This window comes from Papio anubis, chromosome 20 (assembly GCF_008728515.1).
Source record: "Papio anubis isolate 15944 chromosome 20, Panubis1.0, whole genome shotgun sequence".
In the NCBI taxonomy this organism is placed as follows: Eukaryota; Metazoa; Chordata; class Mammalia; order Primates; family Cercopithecidae; genus Papio; species Papio anubis.
The window spans coordinates 32,311,209-32,334,901 of record NC_044995.1 but is presented as its reverse complement, the minus strand read 5'-3'; the positions used below and the strand labels follow the sequence as shown (position 1 = coordinate 32,334,901).

Below are 23,693 nucleotides of genomic sequence, written 5' to 3'. Positions count from 1 at the left end.
TGGTTACGTATTGCTCATGGCCAGTGGCACCTACCTGACATGGTGGCTGCCTCCAGATACCAATGTGGGCTGGAGTTCTGCAGGGTGGGTTCTGTTCCACAAAGCAGTAAGTGCTGGCCTTGGAGGCCAGGCTATGAAACCAGCCCTGCAGCAGCACACGTGACACGCACAGAGGAGAGAAGACCTCGTCATTGTCAGTGCCCGAGCCAGGTGGAATGTGCCAGAAAATCTGGGGTGGGCAAGTTAGGGAAGGTAAGAAGTTTGATTGTGTCCTGCAGTCTATGGCCATACCACCCCTGAACGCTCGATCTGCCTGGGATCTGTGTCCTGTAGCTGGGACATGTAGGGGCCACTTCAGATGCCACTGTTGGTTTTGAGGCTTCTGTGGTGGTTGGTGCAGAGCTGGTGGTTATGGGACAGTGGATCTTGTATGGTCAAGGGGCATGTGTCCCATGACACACATTCTGCCACGGCTTCTTCCACCCTGTCACTTTAGAGCTACCTGGGTTGTCACAGAGAAACGTTCTAGTGTGAACTTTTATTTATATATTGAGGCAGAGTCTCTGTCACCCAGGTTGGAGTGCAGTGGTGTGATCTTGGCTCACTGCAACCTCTGCCTCCTAGTTCGCTTTCATTCTTCTGCCCTTCAGCCTCCTGAGTAGCTGTATGGCCAGGCACTTGCCATCACGCCTGGCTAATTTTTTACTTAGTAGAGACGCAGCCACCACATTAGCCAGGATGGTCTCAATCTCCTGACCTTGCGATCTGCCTGCCTTGACCTCCCAAAGTGCTGGGATTACAGGTATGAGCCACCGTGCCCGGCCTTAGTGTGAACTTTTAAACACATTGACCAGCAAGAATCTACAGTGTGGGTTTGGATGGGAAACGGAGCTGGACATGACCTCCTGACAGCCTTGGAATAACATGATGCTGACAACCATGAATTAGGGTGTCCGCAGGCAGATCCCATTGGAGAACTGTGGGATGCACCTTTGTTTTCAGAACCACAGCATCCCCAAAGATCTGAACCAAGGACATTGATGAAAGGTTAAAGGCAGATTGTGGGAGCCCTCTACTCCCGTGGTGCAGTCACATATGCGAAGCCATATTGGGAGTGTTTACCCCAGATTGTTCAAGAGTTAGCCTGTTGGGACTCAAGTCCTCCCTCCTCAGTCCTTCAATTCGTTCTAAGGTGGTGGAAAGGGTTGCATATGTAATTGAAGACATTTCCATATCGTTTACAATCAAGAAGCTGCTCTTAAATGCGTGGTTTCATGGTCTCAAAATGAACTAGGATGCATGAGAAACCTTAGCAATGACAGAAAAGAAGTTAAATGAATATGAAACTGAAGAGTTTAGTTTCCACGGATATTTAAAAACCAGTCAACTTGAAATGAATATTCAGATTAAAAAGATATAAGATTGATAATCTTACAGCAGAACTGGAAGGTGCATCTTCAAAATGTCTATATCTGGCTGAAAACAATCAAGTTCTTCAACAGGAACTATTAACTACAAAAACGATACATCAGAAATGTAAAGAATTTGAGAAGAATAAAAAGGTGTTAGAACAAGAAGTGAGAGGAGTTAGCTAGCTCGCCTTAGGTAAACAGCAAGAGAAGGGATTTTGGAGAGCCCCTGACCCACTGGTTAGTGCCTTCTTCCCACATATCACAAGTTCTCTGATTGGATTAAAAAATAATAATAATTAGCACAGGAGTCGTGGCTCTAGAGGGCGCCTCCACAGCTGCATTAGGATAGAACTTCTTTTAGCCCACTCAGATGTGTTCGTACAAACTCCTTAGCTCACTTAAAGAAAGGAACAAGGCCCAACATACAAATGCCTTCATCCTTTGTATAACTAGTGGGCTTCCAGGAAATAGCCTGTACTCCTTTTATGGGCATATACCTGGTGGGCTCTGGTTGGTTCTGGTTGGCACTTTCTTTTTTTAGACATTCTTTAGCCTCTATGAATCATCACTTCAGCCTCTGATTGATCCCAGGCCAAGGTCCTGGGCCAGGCTGAATCATGCTTTGCCAAGACAGCCTTCAGACTAGTCAGCACATTTCTTCCATAAAATCCCAATCCAGCCTCCCCCATAGTGGGCAATCCATTTGGCCCACTCTGCCATGAGAGCTTTCTTGCTTATTAACTTTTGTCTAATCTCCTTTGTGTCTGCATTCCTTAATATTCTTGTAAGTAAGACAAAGAACTCCACATACTACCTCAGAAAACAAAAAACTGCTATACTGTGGTGCATTGGCAAGACTGTAACAGAAGTAGTAAATCTGAAAAGTCATATAGAAATGAACATGATATAGAATATGTAGAGAAGTTTAAATGGAAGACTGAAGAAAGAGCAAGACAAGAGAGACAAAAATTAGAAGTCCATCTACAGAACAAATGAGATATTAGCAGAAGTCTGCACCAAGCTTCTACAGACAAAGTGGGTCAAATGTTGACTCTCCATTTTTACAAGGCCAGTCCAAGAGTTATCTTGTGTTGAAAATCTTAACAGTGTAGGTCTCAACAGAGGACATATTATGAGAGAAAACTTAAGGATCCCTACCTCACACCCAGGGACTTCAAATAGCAGCATGAACTACTCAACCAAGAGACTCAGACAGATTGGATAGAAAAAAATAACTGCAGAAGTAAAAAATGCTGTTGCTGAATTGGAAATTAGCTCTCATATGATTTCTTCTGTAGAATCCACTGAAGAAATGAGTCACATCTAAATCAATATGTCCTTTGGAAAGCATAATAAGAATATGTTCCAATTTTAAAGAAAAATAAAATAATTTATAAGAATAAAATTTTATTACTGGGCTGTTTAGATGATACTTTCTTTCTCATTAAATATAACCTGACAATCATTAAATGAAAATATTTTTGTATCATCAACAACAACAAAAGAACTAGGATGAAGAATTTCCCACATTCTTAATATATATAGGGTTTCTCTCCAGTATACATTCTCATGTGTGCTCTAAAGGCTGTGTGAAGGCTTTCCCAAATTTCTTACATTTATAGACTTTTACCCTACTCTGAGTCTTTTCATATATTCACACTCCAGAGGACAGTTGAAGATTTTCCCACTTTTTTTTTTCCTGAGACAGTGTCTCATCCTGTTGCCCAAGCTGGGGTGCAGTGGCATGATCTCAGCTCCTGCAACTTCTGCCTCCATGTTCAAGCAATTTCTCCTGCCTTAGCCTCCTGAGCACCTGGGATCAGAGGTACGCGCTACCATGCCTGGCTAATTTTTTTGTAATTTTTAGTAGACATGGGGTTTCACCATGTTGACCAAGCTGGTCTCAAACTTCTGACCTCAAATGATCTGCCTGTCTTGGCCTCCCAACGTGCTGGGACTACAGGCATGGGCTCAAGCTGGCTTTTTTAAAAAAAAAAAAAAAACAGATTTCACTGCAGGAGTCCCATGGTTCTGAAATGAATTAGGTCGCAGGGAAGTCACGCCAGAATGGCTCATTAGGGAGACTTTGGGAGGCCGAGATGGGCGGATCACGGAAGTCGGCGACTGAGACCATCCTGGCTAACACGGTGAAACCCCGGCTCTACTAAAAAAATACAAAAAACTAGCCGGGCAAGGTGGCGGGCGCCTGTAGTCCCAGCTACTCGGGAGGCTGAGGCAGGAGAATGGTGTGAACCCGGGAGGCGGAGCTTGCAGTGAGCTGAGATCCGGCCACTGCACTCCAGCCTGGGTGACAGAGCGAGACTCCGTCTCAAAAAAAAAAAAAAAAAAAAGAAATGAATTAGGTCAACTGAAGGATTAATCACAATGTTTACATTCATATGGTTTCTCACCAGTGGGAATTCTTTCATGTGTTCAAAAGAAACTGGAACAATCCAGGGCTTTAAAACAATGTTTGTATTCACACAGCTTTTGTCCAGTATGAACTCTTTCGTGTATTCAGAAGGAGCTGGAAAAACTGAAGGCTTCAGAATGTTGCTTATATTCTTAGGCTTTCTCTCCCATATGAGTCCTTTCATGCAGTCGAAAGTGACTGGAAGAAATGAAGGCTTTTCCACATTGTTTGCATTCATAAGGTTTCTCTCCAGTGTGAGACCTTTCATGAATTCGAACAGAACTTGAAAATCTGAAGGCTTTCCCACATTGTTTACATCGATAGGGTTTCTCTCCTGTGTGAGTTCTCTCATGCATTCGAAATTTACTGGAAGAAATGAAGGCTTTTCCACATTGTTTACACTGATACGGTTTCTCTCCAGTGTGAGTCCTTTCATGCAATCGAATTTGACTGGAACGAAGGAAGGCCTTACCACACCGCTTACATTCAAACGGTTTATTCCCAGTGTGAATTTTTTCATGTTCTCGAAGGGAACTTGAAAAACTGAAGGCTTTCCCACATAGTTTACATTCATAGGGTTTCTCTCCAGTGTGTGTCCTTTCATGCAGTCGAAAGGAACTGGAACGAATGAAAACTTTTCCACACTGTTTACATTCATAGGGTTTCTCTCCAGTGTGCGACCTTTCATGAATTCGAAAATAACTTGAACACCTGAAGGCTTTCCCACACTGTTTACATTCATAGGGTTTTTCTGCACTGTGAGTCCTTTCATGTCTTTGAAGGGAACTTGAAAAACGGAAGGCTTTCCCACATTGTTTACATTCATAGGGTTTCTCTCCAGTGTGAGTTGTTTCGTGTTCTCGAAGGGAGCTTGAAAAACTGAAGGTTTTATGACACTGTTTACATTCATAGGGTTTCTCTCCAGTATGAGTTCTTTCATGCATTCGAAGAGAAATGGACCAACTGAATGATTTGCCACACCGTTTACATTCATATGGTTTTTCTCCAATATGAGTTCTTTCATGCACTCGACAGGAATTAGAAGAGTTGAAGGCTTTCCCACATTCTTTACATTTATAAGGTCGAGCCCCAGTGTGTGTTATTACATGTGCTTGAAAGCTTGCAGAATAAAAGAAGGCTTTTCCACATTCTTTACATTCATAGGGTTTCTCTCCACTGTGAGTCCTTTTATGCCTTCGAAAAGAACTGAGAAAACTGAAAGCTTTACCACATTCTTTACACTTGTAGGGTTTTTCTCCAGTATGGGTTCTTTCATGAGTTCGAAAGTATGTGGGACAACTGAAGGCCTTACCACATTGCTTACATTCATAGGGTTTCTCTCCAGTGTGAGTCCTTTCATGTCTTTGAAAAGATTGGTAACATATAAAGGCTTTCCCACACTGTTTACATTCATAGGGTTTCTTTCCAGTGTGAGCATGTTTTTGAAAAGACTGGTAATATATAAAGGTTTTTCCACATTGCTTACATTCATAGGGTTTCTCTCCAGCATGAATCCTTTCATGTCTTTGAAAAGGCTGGTAATATATAAAGGCTTTCCCACATTGTTTACATTCATAGGGCTTCCCTCCAGTGTGAGTTCTTTCATGTTTGCGAACACAGTGGCGATAACTGAAGGTTTTCCCAACCGCTTTACGTTTACATGGTTGCTTTTCATATTCCTGATACTCATTTGGTTTCTGTCCAATGTGAGATCTCATGTGCCTATTAAGGGATGAATGATGCATGAAGTCTTTCCCACAAAAGCTGCATTCATGTGGTTTTGCTCCAGTAGAAGTTTCCTTGTTGATATTAACATTTGGCATCTGGCTTGTGGTTTCTCCACATTTGCTACCTTTTCTACTTTCACAGAGTCTCTCAACCATATGACCTCTGTAAAAAATGAGCAGTACATTATTAGTGGCTTTTAAATTATTTTGTATTTATTAGTAGGTATGAGAATTACATTTTAACCATTTTCGGAGGAAGTGTAGGATATCTGCACTGTCTGAATTGTTTGAAAGTTAATATATTCAATGCTCTAGAAGAAGACTCAACCATAGTTATGATCAAAACAGTCAATTTTTTTGTTTGTTTTGTTTAAATAAGAGATGGAGTCTCATTCTCTCACCTAGGCTGGAGTGCAGTGGCACGATCACAGCTCACTGAAGCCTTGAATTCCTGGGCTCAACCAATCCTCCCATCTCAGCCTCCTGAGCAGCTGGGACTATAGATGCGCTATAGATGCGTGCCAGCATGCCTGGCTAATGCTTTTTTTTCTTTCTTTTTTTTTTTTTTGAGACAGAGTCTTGCTCTGTCACTCAGGCTGGAGCGCAGTGGTGTGATCTAGGCTCACTGCAGCCTCTGCCTCCCGGGTTCCAGCGATTTTCCTGCCTCAGCCTCCTGAGTAGCTGGGATTATAGGAGCACACTACCACGGCCGGCTAATTTTTGTATTTTTAGTGGAGATGGGGTTTTGCCATGTTGGCCAGGCTGGTCTTGAACTCCTGACCTCAGGTAATCCGCCCGCCTTGGCCTCCCAAAGTGCTAGGATTACAGGTATGAGCCACCGTGCCAGGCCTTTTTTTTTTTTTTTTTTTGAGATGGAGTCTCGCTCTGTCGCCCAGGCTGGAGTGCAGTGGCGCGATCTCGGCTTACTGCAATCTCCGCCTCCCAGGTTCACGCCATTCTCTACCTCAGCCTCCTGAGTAGCTGGGACTACAGGCGCCTGCCACCATGCCTGGCTAATTTTTTTTTTTTTTGTATTTTTAGTAGAGATGGGGTTTCACTGTTAGTCAGGATGGTCTCAATCTCCTGACCTCGTAATCCGCCCCCTTGGCCTCCCAAAGTGCTGGGAATACAGGTGTGAGCCACCACGCCCAGCCTTTTTTTTTTTTTTTTTTTTTTCCAGATGAGGTCGTTATGTTATCCAGGCTGGTCTTGAATTCCTGGCCTCAAGTGATCCTCCTACCTCAGCCTCCCAAACCGCTGGGATTACCTGCATGAACTACTGTGCCTGGCCAAAAGAATCATATTTATAGAAGGATTTTCTAAATGCTATTACAACGTGATTTATTTTTCACATCCTGAACATCTATGATGTTTTCAAGAAAACATTTTCAGTGAAAGTTTTCTAGGAATAACTAAATTTGAAGCTGTGCTTAATTGTTTTGCCTGCTTTCTTCTGAAATTCCCCCACGGGCCGCTATTCTTCTGTGGATGCAACTCACCTTCGATTTCTCCCCTGGTTTCTGTGGTCATCTTCAATGTCCTGGTCTTCCCACTTTTTTCCTAAAATGCACACCCAGAAACACCATTATAAATTATTACAAATTACAGAAAATCATTACAGTCTAGTTTCATGATTAGCTGTGACTCTGTCTGATTCAATCACCGAAAGATTCCCTTTCCACATTTCAAATCTTGGAACACAGCTGTCAAGCAAGAAACACTTGTTCTGTGTTCTATATTTAACTGAGGAGAGAAATGTTGATATCCTTACCTAGACAGACCAGGTTTTTGAAGGTCTCCTGCATCACATCTTCGTAGAGCTTTTTCTGTGAAGAATCCAGCAAAGCCCACTCCTCCAGGGTGAAGTTCACAGCCACATCCTCAAAGGAGACTGAGTTCTGAAACATTCCACATATGTTTACAGGAGGATGGGTAAGACTGGTGGTACTGGGGATCTATACTCGATTTATAAGAAGTTCCCATACAATTCTGTGTTCTCCAAACATTTGGTGTATGACTCGGCTGTCAGAACTACAACTGTCCACACTGACTTCCTCATAAAATTCATGCGATCATGAACACACAGAAATTACTTCTATTTTTTTCTTTTTTCTTTTTCTTTTTTTGAAACAGTCTTGCTTTATTGCCCAGGCTGGAGTTCAGTGGTCTGATCTTGGCTCACTGCAACCTCTGCCTCTGGAGGTCAAATGATTCTTGTGCCTCAGCCTCCTGAGTAGCAGGGACTACAGGTGTGTGCCACTACACCCAGCTAATTTTTTGTATTTTTAGTAGAGACAGGGTTTTGCCATGTTGGCCAGGCTGGTCTCGAACTCCTGAGCACAGGCAATTTGCCCCACCCCCCGGCCTCCCAAAGTGCTAGGATTACAGGCGTGAGCCACTGTGCCTGATCAATTACTTCTATATTTTTACTGTGATTATTTGGAACTTTATTGTTCTCTAAAGGTGGACTCAAGCTCACATTGGAAAAGTAAGAGAAATGCTATACAAATGAAACAAATTTTAAGACCTCTAATTCCTTGTGAGAAACTCATTTCCTACCTTATGAAGCATCTTACTCAGCATTTCATTAAACATGGAATCAATCTGGATAAGGTTTTAATAAATAAATACACCTTCAAGAACGGTAGACTTTTCTTTTATTCCCATCAACAAACGAGAGGCCAGGAGGCCTGTGGAAAGCTAAATTGTCATGAGGAGCTGCTGGCCAAGTCCTGAAGGACTCCGGGCCACTACTGCAGTGGGATTATTAAGGAATCAGAGAGATTGACACGTTGAGGAGGAATTATTTAATTACTTATGTGCACTGACCCAGTTGGATTAACATCTAAAGGACTGAGCCTCGAACAAAGAGTCAAGCTACCTTTTCAGTGTTTCGTGGGGTGGGGGGAGATTTGTGCAGGGGGACAGAAGTGAGAAACAAAGACAGTTATTCAATTAAGACATGCATTACATTATTTCTTACTTTTCAAGGAACAACATGTTTTACGACTTGAGATTATCTGTTTAGTGACCTTGCAGCTGCACAGCTAGAGAAACAGAGTCTTCACAATGCCTGGGAAAGGGAGAGATAAGGCTCACTAGCCACAGAAAAACAGGCAGTCAATTTTTAAAGGACTTCAGCTCTTTCTCTTCCTCAGGGGGAACTGGTTTTTCTTACATACAACTGAGTTTTTGCTTACACGTCTTTAAAATTTCTTTTAATTCCTGTTCCACTATGACTACTCAAATCCAGCTGGCTGAATGAAAATATTCCTTTGCAGAAGTATTAATTTCAACTTGTTTGTGTAATATTTATCACAGGCTCAGTTCTTCCTTTTGTCTCTCTCATATTTCATGGATCTAGGAGGTTACTGGGAAGTTAGAGCTCAGGCCTGAGGAGGAACATATGGCAACTTAGACCTCTACAAAATCCCTACACCAGGAGAAGGTTTATTACATGTATACTTGAGACCTTGGGAAGAGCAGTTAGGCTGGCTTGGGGTTTTCACTGAGGTTAGGGAGTGGGCTAGTGTGGGAGTTCATGCATACAGGCAGGGGCTAATGTGGATTGGATGTCTCACCAGCACCAAATGAGGGTGACCCAGGCTTTCTTCCTATCGTATCTGGATGTGGGGTATATAGTGGAAAAGGAGGAATGAGATTTTATTTTATTTCATTTTTTTTTGAGACCGAGTTTCACTGCTGCCCAGGTTGGAGTGCTGTAGCGTGATCTCGGCTCACTGCAACCTTCGCCTCCTGGGTTCAAGCGATTCTTGTGCCTCAGCCTCCTGAGTAGCTGGGATTACAGGTGTGCACCACCACACCTGTCTAATTTTTGTGTTTTTAGTAGAGACAGGGTTTCACAATGTTGGCCAGGTTGGTCTTCAACTCCTGGGCTCAAGCGATCTGCCTGCCTCCACTTCCCAAAGTGCTGGGATTATAGGCATGAGCCCCCATGCCTGGCAAGAATGAGATTTTAAAGTGATCATCCATCAAACATCACAAAAAAATGAAGTCAGAGACTTCCAATTTCTGGTCTTACAAGTAAGGAACGTAGAAATTGTCATTCCCAGCCACGCAAGTAAAAAATAAACAAACATCACATCAATTACTCTTCTTAGATCCATTAAAGAATTGAGGGTCATAAGGCAAAATTTTCTCTCTAAAATTTGAGAGACAAATAGGAAAAGTAACAATTTTATAATATTCCCAGAACATCATGTTCTTCTTAAGAAGGCCTGTTCTCAAAAAAATCCATTTCAACAAAAGCCTAACCTAATAGGATTTTGCCAAAGCCTATGTGACCTGGGAGCAGGGACACAGAAGCATATGTGAAAGTGAACCGTTTTTTGTCTTCCCAACACCAATACAAAGTGTCTTTTCCAACACCATTCTCCAACTCTCTGACATGGACTGTGCCCTAAAATACAATTCAATTTTAAGTACCCAGAATTAGTCAGACTCCACAGGTTAAGGACTCAGTCCCACAAGACTGCCCCCATGTCAGATGCAAGTCACACAATGGGGTGCCCAGGCCACCCATGCTTCTATATGCCAACTACAAATCTGGAGTTCTCACAACACCCTTTATAGTTCAATAATTCACTAGGGCCTCCCTCAGAAGTCAGGAGAGTGACTTCCTTAGCATCACCGGTTTAATTACAAAACATACAACTCACGAACAGCCAAGTGGAAGAGGCCCATTGGTCGGTATGGGGAGGAGGTGGGAAGTTTCCATGCATTCCCTGGGTGTGCCATCCTCACGGCACCTCAATATGTTCACCAACATGGAAGTTCTCAGAGCCCCAATATTTATGAAGGTCCCATCAGATAGATATGATTTATTAAATCATTTTACACTAATGATTAATTCAATCTCCAGCTCCTCTTTTGTGAGGCTGGGGGCTAGGGCTGAAAGTTCAAGGGTGGGTCTTTCTGGTCACCAATCCTAATCCTAAAGTCATCTAGGATCTCCTAAGAGTGCTACTTTGCAAATAAGGAGGATCCTTTCACCCTTCTCACTTGTGAAATTCAAGGGATTTAGGAGCTCTGTGCTAGGAATCACATACAAGGACTAATCATATCATATCACAAAACATTGCAGCTCAGGGGCACAGGCTCACCAAAAGACTGAGATCAAATCATAGGACTATAACATGTTTCCCTTCCACCTACAGCTTACCAGTATTGTCATTAGGGTTTCTGTTTAAAAACAGGTGGCTGCAATGAAAGAATATTGGAGTTTCCTTCCTCATGTTTCAGACTTTATTTAGCAAGTGTCTAGAGAACCCCAAAGATGACAGGAGAGAGAAAAGCAAGGACACCAAAGGAAATTTTAACCTCTGACATCTACAGCTACTGAAAACAGTAAACGGAGACAAAACCCAGTAGGATAAACCTAGAACTCACACTCAAGGCCTATTTACCTCAGTTTCTTTTTCCCAGTACATCTTGTCCAGTTTTCAACAAAAAATATACGAAATATGAAAAGGTTTTAAGAACAGAATTAGAAGACAGAGGTCAAGCGCCAGAACCAGATTAGGTATAGAAGAGATGTTGGAATTGTCAGATAAGAAATTTAAACCAAATATGATTAATATACTAAGGGTTCTCAAGGAAATGTTGAACAATATGAAAGAAAAAATAGACAATTTAAGCAGAGACACAGAAATTCTAACGAAGAATCAAAAGGTAACGAAGGACATAAAATACACCACAACATAAATGAAGAACAACCTTAGAGGTTCATCAATACAGTGGAAATGTCTGAAGAGATGATCAGTGATCTTGAAGAACTGTCAGTATAACCCGCCAAACTGAAAAGGAGAAAAAAGACATCAGAAGATCCAAAAACTGTCAGAAAATTACAAAAAGTGGAACATACACATAACAGTACTAACTAAAGAAGAAAGAGAAAGAAACAGAAGAAATAATTGAAGCAATAACGACTGATAATTTCCCAAAATTAACGATATACATGAAAGGACATATCCAGGAATGCCAAGCAACAGAAATACCCCCAAATCCACACCTGGGTGTATCATATTCAAAGAGAAAATTAAAAGACAAAGAAAAACCTTGAAAGAAGTTACAGGAGGAACAAACAACATCTTTGTTATAAAAATGTATATGAATTAAGTCAGACTCTTTTTTTTTTTCTTTTTTTGAGACATTGTCACACTCTGTTGCCCAGGCTGGACTGCAGTGGCAGGATCTCAGCTCACTGCAACCTCCACCTCCTGGGTTCAAGCGATTCTCCTGCCTCAGCCTCTGAGTAGCTGAGATTACAGGTACGCACCACCATGCCCAGTTATTTTTTTGTATTTTCAGTAGAGATGGGGTTTTGCCATGTTGGCCAGGTGAGTGTCAAACTCCTGGCCTCAAGTGATCTGCCCACCTTGACCTCCCAAAGGGCTGGGATTATAGGCATGAGCCACCGCACCCGGCCCTTCTACTCTTACTTTAATCAACCAACCTTAACAGTCACAAAGGATAAGGAAGACAATGATACAAAGATTATACCTTACAAGGTGAGCATTTGACTAAATGACAACACTTTCTCCCAGCAGGACATCCTGGCCCATGGACTGAGATATACTTATTGACTACAGGAAAAAGAGGAGACTTAGAATTATGCAAAATCTCCAACTTTTCTCCAAATTTTCACTAGACCTAGATTTCTTACACCTTCTACAACAGTGGCACTACACTGTTTTCTTCAAGTCACTGATTGCATCAGTATTTCCGTGAGAATAATTGAAGGTGCACTTCAATCCAGTTTTACTTGCCACTTACCTAGTATTTTTAACTTCAACATCACCTGTAGCCACCACTGGAATAACAAGTTTACTTGCTTAAGAACAACAACCTGGTCAGCTGTACTCAGTTTTCCTGTAATCCCAGCACTTTGGGAGGCCTAGATAATGGATCAATGCAGGTCAGAGATCGAGACCATCCTGGCTAACACGGTGAAACCCCGGCCTCTACTAAGAAACACAAAAATATCGGGCGAGGTGGCATCTGTAGTCCTCACTCAGGAGGCTGAGGCCGAGAATGGCGTGAACCTCGGGAGGCGGAGCTTGCAGTGAGCTGAGATCTGGCCACTGCACCCAGCCTGGGCGACAGCCGACCCGCCCCCTCACAAAAAAAAAAAAAGAACAACAACCTGGCTGGGCAGTGGCTCATGCCTGTCATCCTAGCACTTTGGGAGGCCGGGAGGTGGTGATCACCTGAGGTCAGGAGTTCAAGACCGCCTGACCAACATGGCAGGAAACCCTGTCTCTACTGAAAAATACAAAAATTAGCCGGGTATGGTGGCAGGCACCTGTAATCCCAGCTATCAGGGAGGCTGAGGCAGGAGAATCGCTTGAACCCAGGAGGCGGAGGCTGCAATGAGCAGAGGCTGCAGTGAGCCCTTGCACTCCAGCCTAGGCAACAGAGCAAGACTCAATCTCAAAAAAAAAAAAAAAAGAACAACAACCTGGCTACAAATTTGTGTAGCTTCTCGGCTGGTCTTACTGCCTTTCTCATTCACCTCTACTAGTCATCAGAGTGACTTTACTATCTTATTATTACTTAAATTCCAACCAGATAAACCAGGGTAACACAAAGCATACACATCACTGCAGACAAACGACAAATTGCACCATCTGCTTGCCAACCACAGTATCTGATTAATAGTTTGCAGACTGACAGCAACAGTGCACTCTCAGCATGGAGACTTAGTTTCTCCAAGATCACCGTTAGCCTCTCTAAGTTCTCCTATGTCTCACCTAATTCACCTTCCTTTTCATCTTGAGACTTGTCTTTGCCACCTAGAGACTGTGGAACCATTGCATCAGATTTACTTGATTAACTTAGTTGAAGCAGACTGGCCGATCAGGCTCAGAATGGATGTCAGACCAGACCTGGTAGAACCTAGGTGCCACAGCCAGGTTTCTATTCCTTAAATTTGTGAACTAAATGCAGCATTAGGAACCATCGGAGGCTTAGGTGAACCTGCAGACTCCAAGGGCTACGGTGGTCTGGCTTGGCTACTAACCTGTTATATAAGTTGTATTGCTTAACTGCTTAATGAGAGAGGAGAAAACACATATTTCTCTTGATACATACTGCTGCTAGTAACAGCTCTCTACTATGCTGCTTAAGGAAGAGTTTAGGATGAAACTTACCCATTGAGCACTGTTATTATCTTTTTTTTATTATACTTTAAGTTCTAGGGTACATGTGCACAACGTGCAGGTTTGTTACATATGTATACATGTATCATGTTGGTGTGCTGCACCCGTTAATTCATCATTTACATTAGGTATATTTCCTAATGCTATCCCTGCCGCCTCCCTCCACCCCCATGACAGGCCCTGGTGTGTGATGTTTCCCACCCTATGTCCAAGTGTTCTCATTGTTCATTTCCCAACTATGAGTGAGAACATGTGGAGTCTGGTTTTTTGTCCTTGCGATAGTTTGCTCAGAATGAGCTCAGCTTCATCCATGTCACTAAAAAGGACATGAACTCATCCTTTTTTTTTTTTTCTGAGACGGAGATCGAGACCATCGATTGAGACCATCCTGGCTAACACGGTGAAACCCCGTCTCTACTAAAAAATACAAAAAATTAATGGGCTTAGGTGACGGGCCAGTCCCAGCTACTCGGGAGGCTGAGGCAGGAGAATGGCATGAACCCGGGAGGCTGGAGCTTGGCAGTGAGCTGAGATCTGGCCACTGCACTCCAGCCTGGTGGCAGATGGTGACCGCCCCCAAAAAAAAAAAAAAAAAATCAGCTGGCCGGGCACGTGGCTCAAGCCTGTAATCCCAGCACTTTGGGAGGCCGAGGCGGTGGATCACTAGGTCAGAGATCGAGACTATCCCATAACATGGTGAAACCCCGCCTCTACTAAAAATACAAAAAACTGGGGCCGGCTGCGGGTGGCGGCTTCTGTGGCCCCCAGCTACTTGGGAGGCTGAGGCGGAGAATGGCTGCGGAACTCGGGAGGCGGAGCTTGCAGTGAGCTGAGATCACGCCACTGCACTCCAGCTTGGGATAGCGCACTGCCTCAAAAAAAATTTCACACAGTGCTTTTAAATGTGTCCCAGAGATTCTGTATGTTGTGTCTTTTGTTCCTCATTGGCTCTAAAGAACATCTTTATTTCTGCCTTCATTTCATTATAAAATCGCATAGTCGCTCAGAGCAGGTTGTTCAGTTTCCATGTAGTTGAGCTGCTTGGAGTGAGTTTCTTAACTCTGACTTCTAGTTTGATTGCACTGTGGTCTGAGAGACAGTTTGTTATAATTTTGTTCTTTACATTTGCTGAGGAGTGCTTTACTTCCAACTATGTATCAATTTTGGGAATAAGTGTGATGTGGTGCTAAGAAGAAACGTCTATTCTGTTGATTTGGAGTGGAGAGTTCTTGTGAAAGGATGCTCATTAGGGTCTGCTTGCAGAGCTGAGTTCAATTCCTGATATCCTCTTCTTAACTTTCTGGTTCTGTTGATCTGTCTAATGCTGACAGCAAGTCTCCTATTATTATTGTCTGGGAGTCTAAGTCTCTTTGTAGGTCTCTAAGGGCTTGCTTTATGAATCTGGGTGTTCCTATATTGGGTGCATATATACTTAGGATAGTTAACTCTTCTTGTTGAATTGATCCTTTTACCATTATATAATGGCCTTCTTTGTCTCTTTTGATCTTGTTAGTTTAAAGTCTGTTTTATCAGAGACTAGGATTGTAACCCCTGCTTTTGTTTGCTTTCCATTTGCTTGGCAGATCTTCCTCCATCCCTTTATTTTGAGTCTATGTGTGTCTCTGCACGTGAGATGGGTCTCCTGAATACAGCACACTGATGGGTCTTGACTCTTTATCCAATTTGCCAGTCTGTCTTTTAATTGCAGCAATTAGCCCATTTACATTTAAGGTTAATATTGTTATGTGTGAATTTGACCCTGTCATTATGATGTTAGCTGGTTATTTTGCTCGTTAGTTGATGCAGTTTCTTCCTAGCATCAACGGTCTTTACAATTTGGCATGTGTTTGCAGTGACTGGTACCGTTTGTTCCTTTCCATGTTTAGTGCTTCTTCAGAATGCTTGTAAGGCAACTGGTGGTGATAAAATCTCTCAGCATTTGTTTGTCTGTAAAGTTTTATTTCTCCTTCATATGAAGCTCAGTTTGGCTGGATGAAATTCTGGGTTGAAAATTCTTTTTTGGCGTGAGTGGCTCAAACCTGTAATCCCAGCACTGGGAGGAGGCAGAGGCAGGCTGGATCCACGAAGGTCAGGAGATCCCGAGACCATCCTGGCTAACATGGTGAAACCCGTCTCTACTTAAAAATACAAAAACTAGCCCGAGGCAGTGGTGGGCGCCTGTAGTCCCAGCTACTCGGGAGGCTGAGGCAGGAAAATAAGTGTGAACCCGGGGCCGGGCTGCAGTGAGCAGAGATCAAGCCCTGCACTCCAACCTGGTGACGAAGCGGGGCGCTCCATCTCAAAAAAAAAAGAAAATTCTTTTTTAAAGAATGTCGGCCCCATTCTCTTCTGGCTAGGAGGTTTCTGCCAAGAGATCTGCACTGTTAGTCTGTGGGCTTCCCTTTGTGGGTAACCTGACATTTCTCCCTGGCTGCCCTTAACATTTTTTCCTTCATTTTAACTTTGGTGAATCTGACAGTTATGTGTCTTGAGGTTGCTCTTCTTGAGGAGTATCTTTGTGGTGTTCTCTGTATTTCCTGAATTTGAATGTTGACCTGCTTTGCTAGGTTGGGGAAGTTCTCCTGGATAATATCCTGAAGAGTATTTTCCAACTTGGTTCCATTCTCCCTGTCACTTTCAGGTACACCAATCAGATGTAGATTTGGTCTTTTCACATAGTCCCATATTTCTTGGAGGCTTTGTTCATTTCTTTTTACTCTTTTTTCTCTAAACTTCTCTTCTCACTTCATTTCATTCATTTGATCTTCAATCACTGATATGCTTTCTTCCACTTGATCAAATCAGCTACTGAAGCTTGTGCATGCATCACGTGGTTCTCATGCCATGGTTTTCAGCTCCATCAGGTCATTTAAGGTCTTCTCTACACTGTTTATTCTAGTTAGCCATTTGTCTAATCTTTTTTCAAGGTTTTTAGCTTCCTTGCGATGGGTTTGAACATCCTCCTTTATCTCAGAGAAGTCTGTTATTACTGATCGTCTGAAGCCTTCTTCTCTCAACTCGTCAAAGTCATTCTCCGTCCAGCTTTGTTCCGTTGCTGGCGAGGAGCTGCGTTCCTTTTGAGAAGAAGAGGTGCTCTGATTTTTAGAATTTTCAGCTTTTCTGCTCTAGTTTCTCCCCATCTTCGTGGTTTTATCTACCTTTGGTCTTTGATGATGGTGCCATACAGATGTGGTTTTGGTGTGGATGTCCTTTCTGTTTGTTAGTTTTCCTTCTAACAGTCAGGATCCTCAGCTGCAGGTCTGTTGGAGTTTGCTGCAGGTCTGTTGGAGGATGCTCAGCTGCAGGTCTGTTGGAGACCCGGTTTGCCTGCCTATCACCAGCAGAGGCTGCAGAACAGCAAATATTGAAGAATGGCAAATGTTGTTGCCTGATCCTTCCTCTGGAAGCTTCATCTCAGAGGGACACCTGGCTGTATGAGGTGTCAGTCAGCCCCTACTGGGAGGTCTCTCCCAGTTAGGCTACTTGGGGGTCCGGGACCCACTTGAGGAGGCACTCTGTCCATTCTCAGATCTCAAACTCTGTGTTGAGAGAACCACTACTCTCTTCAAAGCTGTCAGACAGGGAAGTTTCTGCTGCCTTTTGTTCGGCTATGCCCTGCCCCCAGAGGTGGAGTCTACAGAGGCAGGCAGGCCTCCTTGAGCTGCAGTGGGCTCCAACCAGTTCCAGCTTCCCAGCCGCTTTGTTTACTTACTCAAGCCTCAGCAATGGTGGACGCCCCTCCCCCAGCCTCGCTGCCACCTTGCAGTTCAATCTCAGACTTCTGTGCTAGTAGTGAGTGAGGCTCTGTGGGCATGGGACCCTCCGAGCCAGGTGCGGGATATAATCTCCTGGTGTGCCATTTGCTAAGACTGTTGGAAAAGTGCAGTATTAGGGTGGGAGAGTCCTGATTTTTCAGATACCGTCTGTCATGGCTTCCCTTGGCTAGGAAAGGGAATATCCCAACCCCTTGTGCTTCCCGGGTGAGGCGACACCCCGCCCTGCTCTGTGGGTGGCACCCACTGTCTAACAAACCCCAGTAAGATGAACCCAGTACCTCAGTTGGAAATGCAGAAATCACCTCAGTTGGAAACACAGAAATCTTCTGTGTTGCTCACGCTGGGAGCTGTAGACTGGAGCTGTTCCTATTCGGCCAAATCGAGTACTGTTATATCTTAGTTGTTACAGTGTTATGTTTAATCAGATACATATTACATATCCAATAATTAATATAAAACATAGGATTGACACAAATGGACTAAAATAGTTAATTTTTTTTTTTTTTTTTTTTAGTAGCGATGGGGTCTCCCTATGTTGCTGGTCTCAAGCCATCCTCCTGCCTCAACTTCCCAAAGTGCTGGGATTATAAGTGTGAGGCAATGCATGCAGCCTAAAATATTTTAGAATATAAAAGGGATATAACAGATACAACAACAACTACTACTACTACTTCTGTTCCTACCACTCCTTCTAAAGCCACCATAAAAATTCCTGAGCCTCAAATACATAGATATCCAACAATACCAACTCATACCTAAAATCACAGGATTACCAGAACACACTCTACAACATGTACTTGATGAAAATATATTATTTTTTGAACAACTGCTAGAAAAATCAAGGGACTAATAATATGTAGTCTCAGACCATTTGAAACGAATGCCTAAAGAGTTTCTACACACACATCCAATCAATGTATTTTTATAGATGCTTGGCATGTATTCCCAAATACCCCTTAGAAGACCACATAAATGCAACTCAGCCAATGTATGTAGCTACAATCAAGCATTCAATAACATCTCAAACTAATGGACAGCACCCATAATACATAGAAAAATGCCACAGAAACAGACATGCCAATCAAAACAGACCATTACCCAGCCTGGCCATCATGGTGAAACTCCGTCTCTACTAAAAATACAAAAATTAGCCGGCATGGTGGCTCATGCCTATAATCCCAGCTACTTGGAAGGCTGAGACAGGAGAATCGCCTGAACCCAGGAGGTGGAGGTTGCAGTGATCCGAGATCACGCCACTGCACTCCAGCCTGGGCAACACAGTGAGACTGCGTCTCAAAAAAAACCACAAACAAAACAAAACAAAACAGATCATTAGATAAAAGCCATCTGTCAGACCCAACACCAATCCAAGTACCACAGTCAAACCATATACTGAGGCCGGGCATGGTGGCTCTTGCCTGTAATCCCAGCACTTTGAGAGGCTGTAGTGGGTGGATCACAAGGTCAGGAGTTTGAGACCAGCCTGGCCAACATGGTGAAATCCCAACTCTACTAAAAATACAAAAGTTAACTGGGTGTGGTGGCAGGCACCTGTAATCCCAACTGCTCAGGAGGCAGGAGAATTGCTTGAAACTGGAAGGTGAGGTTGCAGTGAGCCGAGATCGAGCCACTGCACTCCAGACTGCGAAAGAGCAAAACTCCATCTCAAAAAAAAAAAAAACCAAACAACAACAACAACAACAACAACAAAAGTATACTAGAAGAACTAACATGACAAGCATAAATATGATATATACTCCTACAAGTCATTTGTTGATACTTGGTATGAATTCTGGTTCCAACCCAGACTTGAAGGAAGTAAAGATTATGATTACAAAGCAGATCTAAAAGATGGTACAACACCAGACACAGCTATCACACCAACCATTCATATTACATATACCCAACTTTCAGACCTCCACGGGAAAAAATACCAATGCCACTGGGATACCCATTGGACTGTGATATATAATAGAAGAGGATAAGACATACTAAAATGATTCTCTAACTTTCCACTTTTGGGAAATTTTGCCTTCCCCAACCTTGCTATAATCATGCCAAAAGTCAAACTTATTTGACAGAACCACAATTTTTTGACAGAACTAAAAAAATCCTCACTAGTAGAATTAGACTGGAAACAGATTACACCCAATAATCTTTCTATCCCCCCAACGAGGCAGAGTCTTGCTCTGTCGCCCAGGCTGGAGTACAGTGGCGTGATCTCCGCTTGCCGCAACCTCCGCCTCCTGGGTTCAAGTGATTCTCCTGCCTCAGCCTCCCGAGTAGCTAGGATTACAGGCACCTGCCACCACACCCAGCTAATTTTTGTATTTTTTAGTAGAGACAGGGTTTTACCATGTTAGCCAGGCTGGTCTGGAACTCCTGACCTCAAGATCCACCTGCCTCGACCTCCCAAAGTGCTGGGATTACAGGTGTGAGCCATTGTGCCTGGCCCACCCAATAACCTTAACTGATCCTGATCACTTTACACACACAATTTTTTTTTTTTTTTTTTTTTTTGAGACAGAGTCTTGCTCTGTCATCCAGGCTAGAGTGCAATGATGCAATCTCGGCTGGCTGCAACCTCCACCTCCTGGGTTGAAGCAATTCTCCTGCCTCAGCCTCCTAAGTAGCTGGAATTACAGGCGCCTGCCACCACATCCAGCTAATTTTTTGTATTTTCAATAGAGACGGAGTTTCGCCATGTTGGCCAGGCTGGTCTCGAACTCCTGACACAGGTGATTCACTCACCTTGGTTTCTCAAAGTGCTGGGATTATAGGCATGAGCCACCATGCCTGGCCTACACACACGACTTCTGAAACACATGCTAAAACAACAAAAGATTATGTAGACAGAGTTGTCTTAAATATATTTGTTTTCAAGGGTACCAGTTAAACACCGCAACTGAGAAACTTACAAAAAAAAATGTACAGAGTCAACACCACTCAATGAGACATGTACTTTAAGGGGCAACCAACATTAATATGCTTCCACCTTAACATATATTAGAACTATATTTCATCATCCTACAGGTGAAAAAACCTTACCCTCACCCATTTTTCAATATAATTTACTAAAATGGCTACACGTACCTAGACCAACAAGCTTTACAAATCAAACTGAATGAACAGACACAGCACCATTCAGAATTTGACATAATACAACACATGCTAAATTCACATTGGATGGCAAAGTTGGCTACAATATATGCAAATTACCTTTATTTATTTATTTAATTTTTTTTTCGAGACAGTCTCAAGGGTGGAGTACAGTGATGTTATCTCAGCTCATTGCAACCTCTGCCTCCTGGGTTCAAGCAATTCTAATTCTCCTGCCTCAACCTCCCGAGTAGCTGAGATTACAGGTGTGCGGCACCACGCCCGGCTAATGTTTTTTTTTTGTATTTTTAGTAGAGACGGATTTGCTATGTTGGTCAGGGTGGTCTTGAACTCCTGACCTCAGGTGATCTGCCCGCCTCGGCCTCCTAAAAGTACTGGGATTACAGGCGTGACCCACTGTGCCCAGCCCACAGTTTTATTTCTTAAGAGCAGGGTTTGATTTTAAACACAAACTTAACTCCCACATGTCAACAACCACTTCCATACTCTCCTCTATCTCACAGACACTTAATGAAATACAATCAATGATGACTCATATAAATTACCTCACAGAATATCAAAAGGTGTTTAATTACAATATTGATTACAAGGTAGGCATCTTAAAAACCAATCTATTTATATTAAGAAACTTGATGGTGAAAGACTGCAAACCCAATGTACTAAGCGAAGTACTTTACTAACTCAGACTTGGAATAACATAAGAAACCCAATACAATCAGGAAAACTATTTACAAACCACTGGCAGATCATAAAGCAGCTATAGCTCAACTGGATACATCCAAACCATCAGGATGTGAAGATTCAAGGTAATGTATATTAAGCCTACTTGAATTAAGATGAGGAGACTCACTACTAGCTTTTTTTTTTTTTTTTTTTTTGAGACGGAGTCTCGCGCTGTGTCACCCAGGCTGGAGTGCAGTGGCGCGATCTCGGCTCACTGCAAGCTCCGCCTCCCAGGTTCACGCCATTCTCCTGCCTCAGCCTCCGAGTAGCTGGGACTACAGGCGCCCGCCACCACGCCCGGCTAGTTTTTTGTATTTTTAGTAGAGACGGGTTTCACCATGTTAGCCAGGATGGTCTCGATCTCCTGACCTCGTGATCCACCCGCCTCGGCCTCCCAAAGTGCTGGGATTACAGGCTTGAGCCACCGCGCCCGGCCACTACTAGCTTTTGACCCAAGTACACTGACAGATAAAAGATATGATCTACAAATAACCACCTTAGGAAAACCATTACTTACTGATGATTATTTTATACAAAAATAATTAGTATTCCAATTCTGAAAAACTATATATTACACCTTTCAGGGTATGGTACCCAAACTAGATTACTGACATATCAGCATCAAAAAAATGCCCACAATCAGCCGGGTGCAGTGGCTCATGCCTGTAATCCCAGCACTTTGGGAGGCTGAGGCGGGCGGATCACAAGGTCAGGAGATCGAGATCATCCTGGCTAACAGGGTGAAATCTTGTCTCTACTAAAAATACAAAAAATTAGCCGGGCGTGGTGGCGGGCACCTGTAGTCCCAGCTACTCGGGAGGCTGAGGCAGGAGAATGGCGTGAACCCGGGAGGCGGAGCTTGCAGTGAGCCGAGATCGCGCCACTGCACTCCAGCCTGGGCGACAGAGCGGGACTCCGTCTCAAAAAACAAAACAAAACAAAAAAAAGCCTACCACTTATATGGAAGAAATGACATACAGAGATTTTCCATCATCATGGCACTGCAACATAGGATAAATCTCTTGGGTAGAAACCACTCGGATAAAGAAACACGAACAAGACAATTTTAAAAACCTGAACAAGCTCACGATAAATTTCATCCAGAAACCAAAGAAACTAAAAATCGCACACATTCACGCAAGGGAACAAAATTACCCAGAGCGAAAGGAAACTAGAATGAAGGGTGGCTAGAATTAATGTTTGATCAAGGAGTCCAAAGGCAAGAAACACAAACTTTCTGATCAGTTACGATAAGGAGTCCCCGTCCTCGCAGTTCGAAAAGAAAGCCCACATTCAGAAGTTCAAAAACACCCCCAGGCTTGAGTGCTGGGAGCACTAGAGGGGGGTCAGTCCCTGGTGATGAGAGCTGGGGCGTTTGAGCAGTCACAGGAACCTCTGGGAGCTCCTCTTGTCCTCCTGACCCCGGCAGCAAGGACCTCCCCAGGCTTCGGTTATCACAAGTGAGGAAACGCACCCGTGGATTCTTCGTAAGGTTTCCAGCAGTGGATTCTTAAACGCACAAACCCCACAGACCGAGATGGGATCTCCCCAGGACCCTCCCGCAGTCACCGAACAATCTGGGGAGATGTGGGGCTGCGGGTGCGGAGCTGCCCACAGAGGGGCTCAACGGCCGGGGGCCGAGGTCGCCCCGCGGGGATGGGATAGGACGCTGGGGCTCCCGGCTGCCGGTCCAGCCCCCACGGAGAAGACCGAGGACCTAACTGCGCCCGTGGTGGCCCCCGGGTCTGCAGACCCCGGAGTTGACTGCAAGGAGGTCCCCGGCCTCGGCCACAGACAGTTCTAACCAGAAACCTCCCCTCGGACACTGGCCCCGCACACTCACCATTTCCCAGAGTTCGGGAAGTCCTGGTGTCCTCCCTATGGATCTGTCAGTAGCTGCAGGTCACGGCGCGACAAAGGATGCGCCAGAGCCACCTTCGCCTTCAGAAGCAGGTGAAACGCAATCTTGCCATGGGCCAGGAATGGCGACGTCCGCACTGCGCATGCGCAGCGTGGCCACCCCACCCCCCCCCTTCTTTTCAGCTGAGGTCCTGATTGGACAGATCCAATGGCCCCGCCTCTTTGTCACTGAGTGACAAGGGAGCAGGAAGGGGCGTGGTTGAACTGGCCTGGCTTCAGTCCGGTTTGTTCCTGCCAGGACGTTTGCATTTAAGCCGAATGTATTTTTTGCCTCCCATCCATTTTAAGTGTTCTCTTCAGTACTGTTAAAATACATTCAGATTGTGAAGCCAATTTCCAGAATTGTTTTCATCTTGCAACCCTGATACCTGTCTCGTTGCACAACTCCCCGTGCACCCCTTCCCTCAAGGTCTTTTGCAACC

The 23,693-nt window shown here is 43.8% G+C and overlaps 1 protein-coding gene across 8 annotated transcripts; it reads right to left on the bottom strand.

The window, feature by feature from the left end:
* Positions 1–1,335: 1,335 nt before the first annotated feature.
* On the bottom strand, positions 1,336–23,409 carry ZNF14 (zinc finger protein 14). Of its 8 annotated transcripts, none has more exons than XM_021930943.2 (5): positions 23,195–23,320; positions 11,289–11,368; positions 7,324–8,625; positions 7,052–7,112; positions 3,710–5,715 (listed from the first exon to the last, which is right to left on the bottom strand). In XM_021930943.2, the coding sequence occupies exons 3-5, from the start codon at positions 7,457–7,459 to the stop codon at positions 3,978–3,980; spliced, it is 1,935 nt and encodes a 644-aa protein (XP_021786635.2). In that variant the 5' UTR covers positions 7,460–8,625; positions 11,289–11,368; positions 23,195–23,320; the 3' UTR covers positions 3,710–3,977. The 8 variants fall into 8 exon arrangements, 7 of the variants coding, with proteins under 7 accessions (XP_021786635.2, XP_017807826.2, XP_021786638.2 ...); XM_017952337.3 differs by having other exon boundaries at positions 7,324–7,450; XM_021930946.2 differs by lacking the exon at positions 11,289–11,368 and having other exon boundaries at positions 7,324–7,450; positions 8,536–8,625; positions 23,195–23,291.
* Between the last annotated feature and the right edge of the window lie 284 nt (positions 23,410–23,693).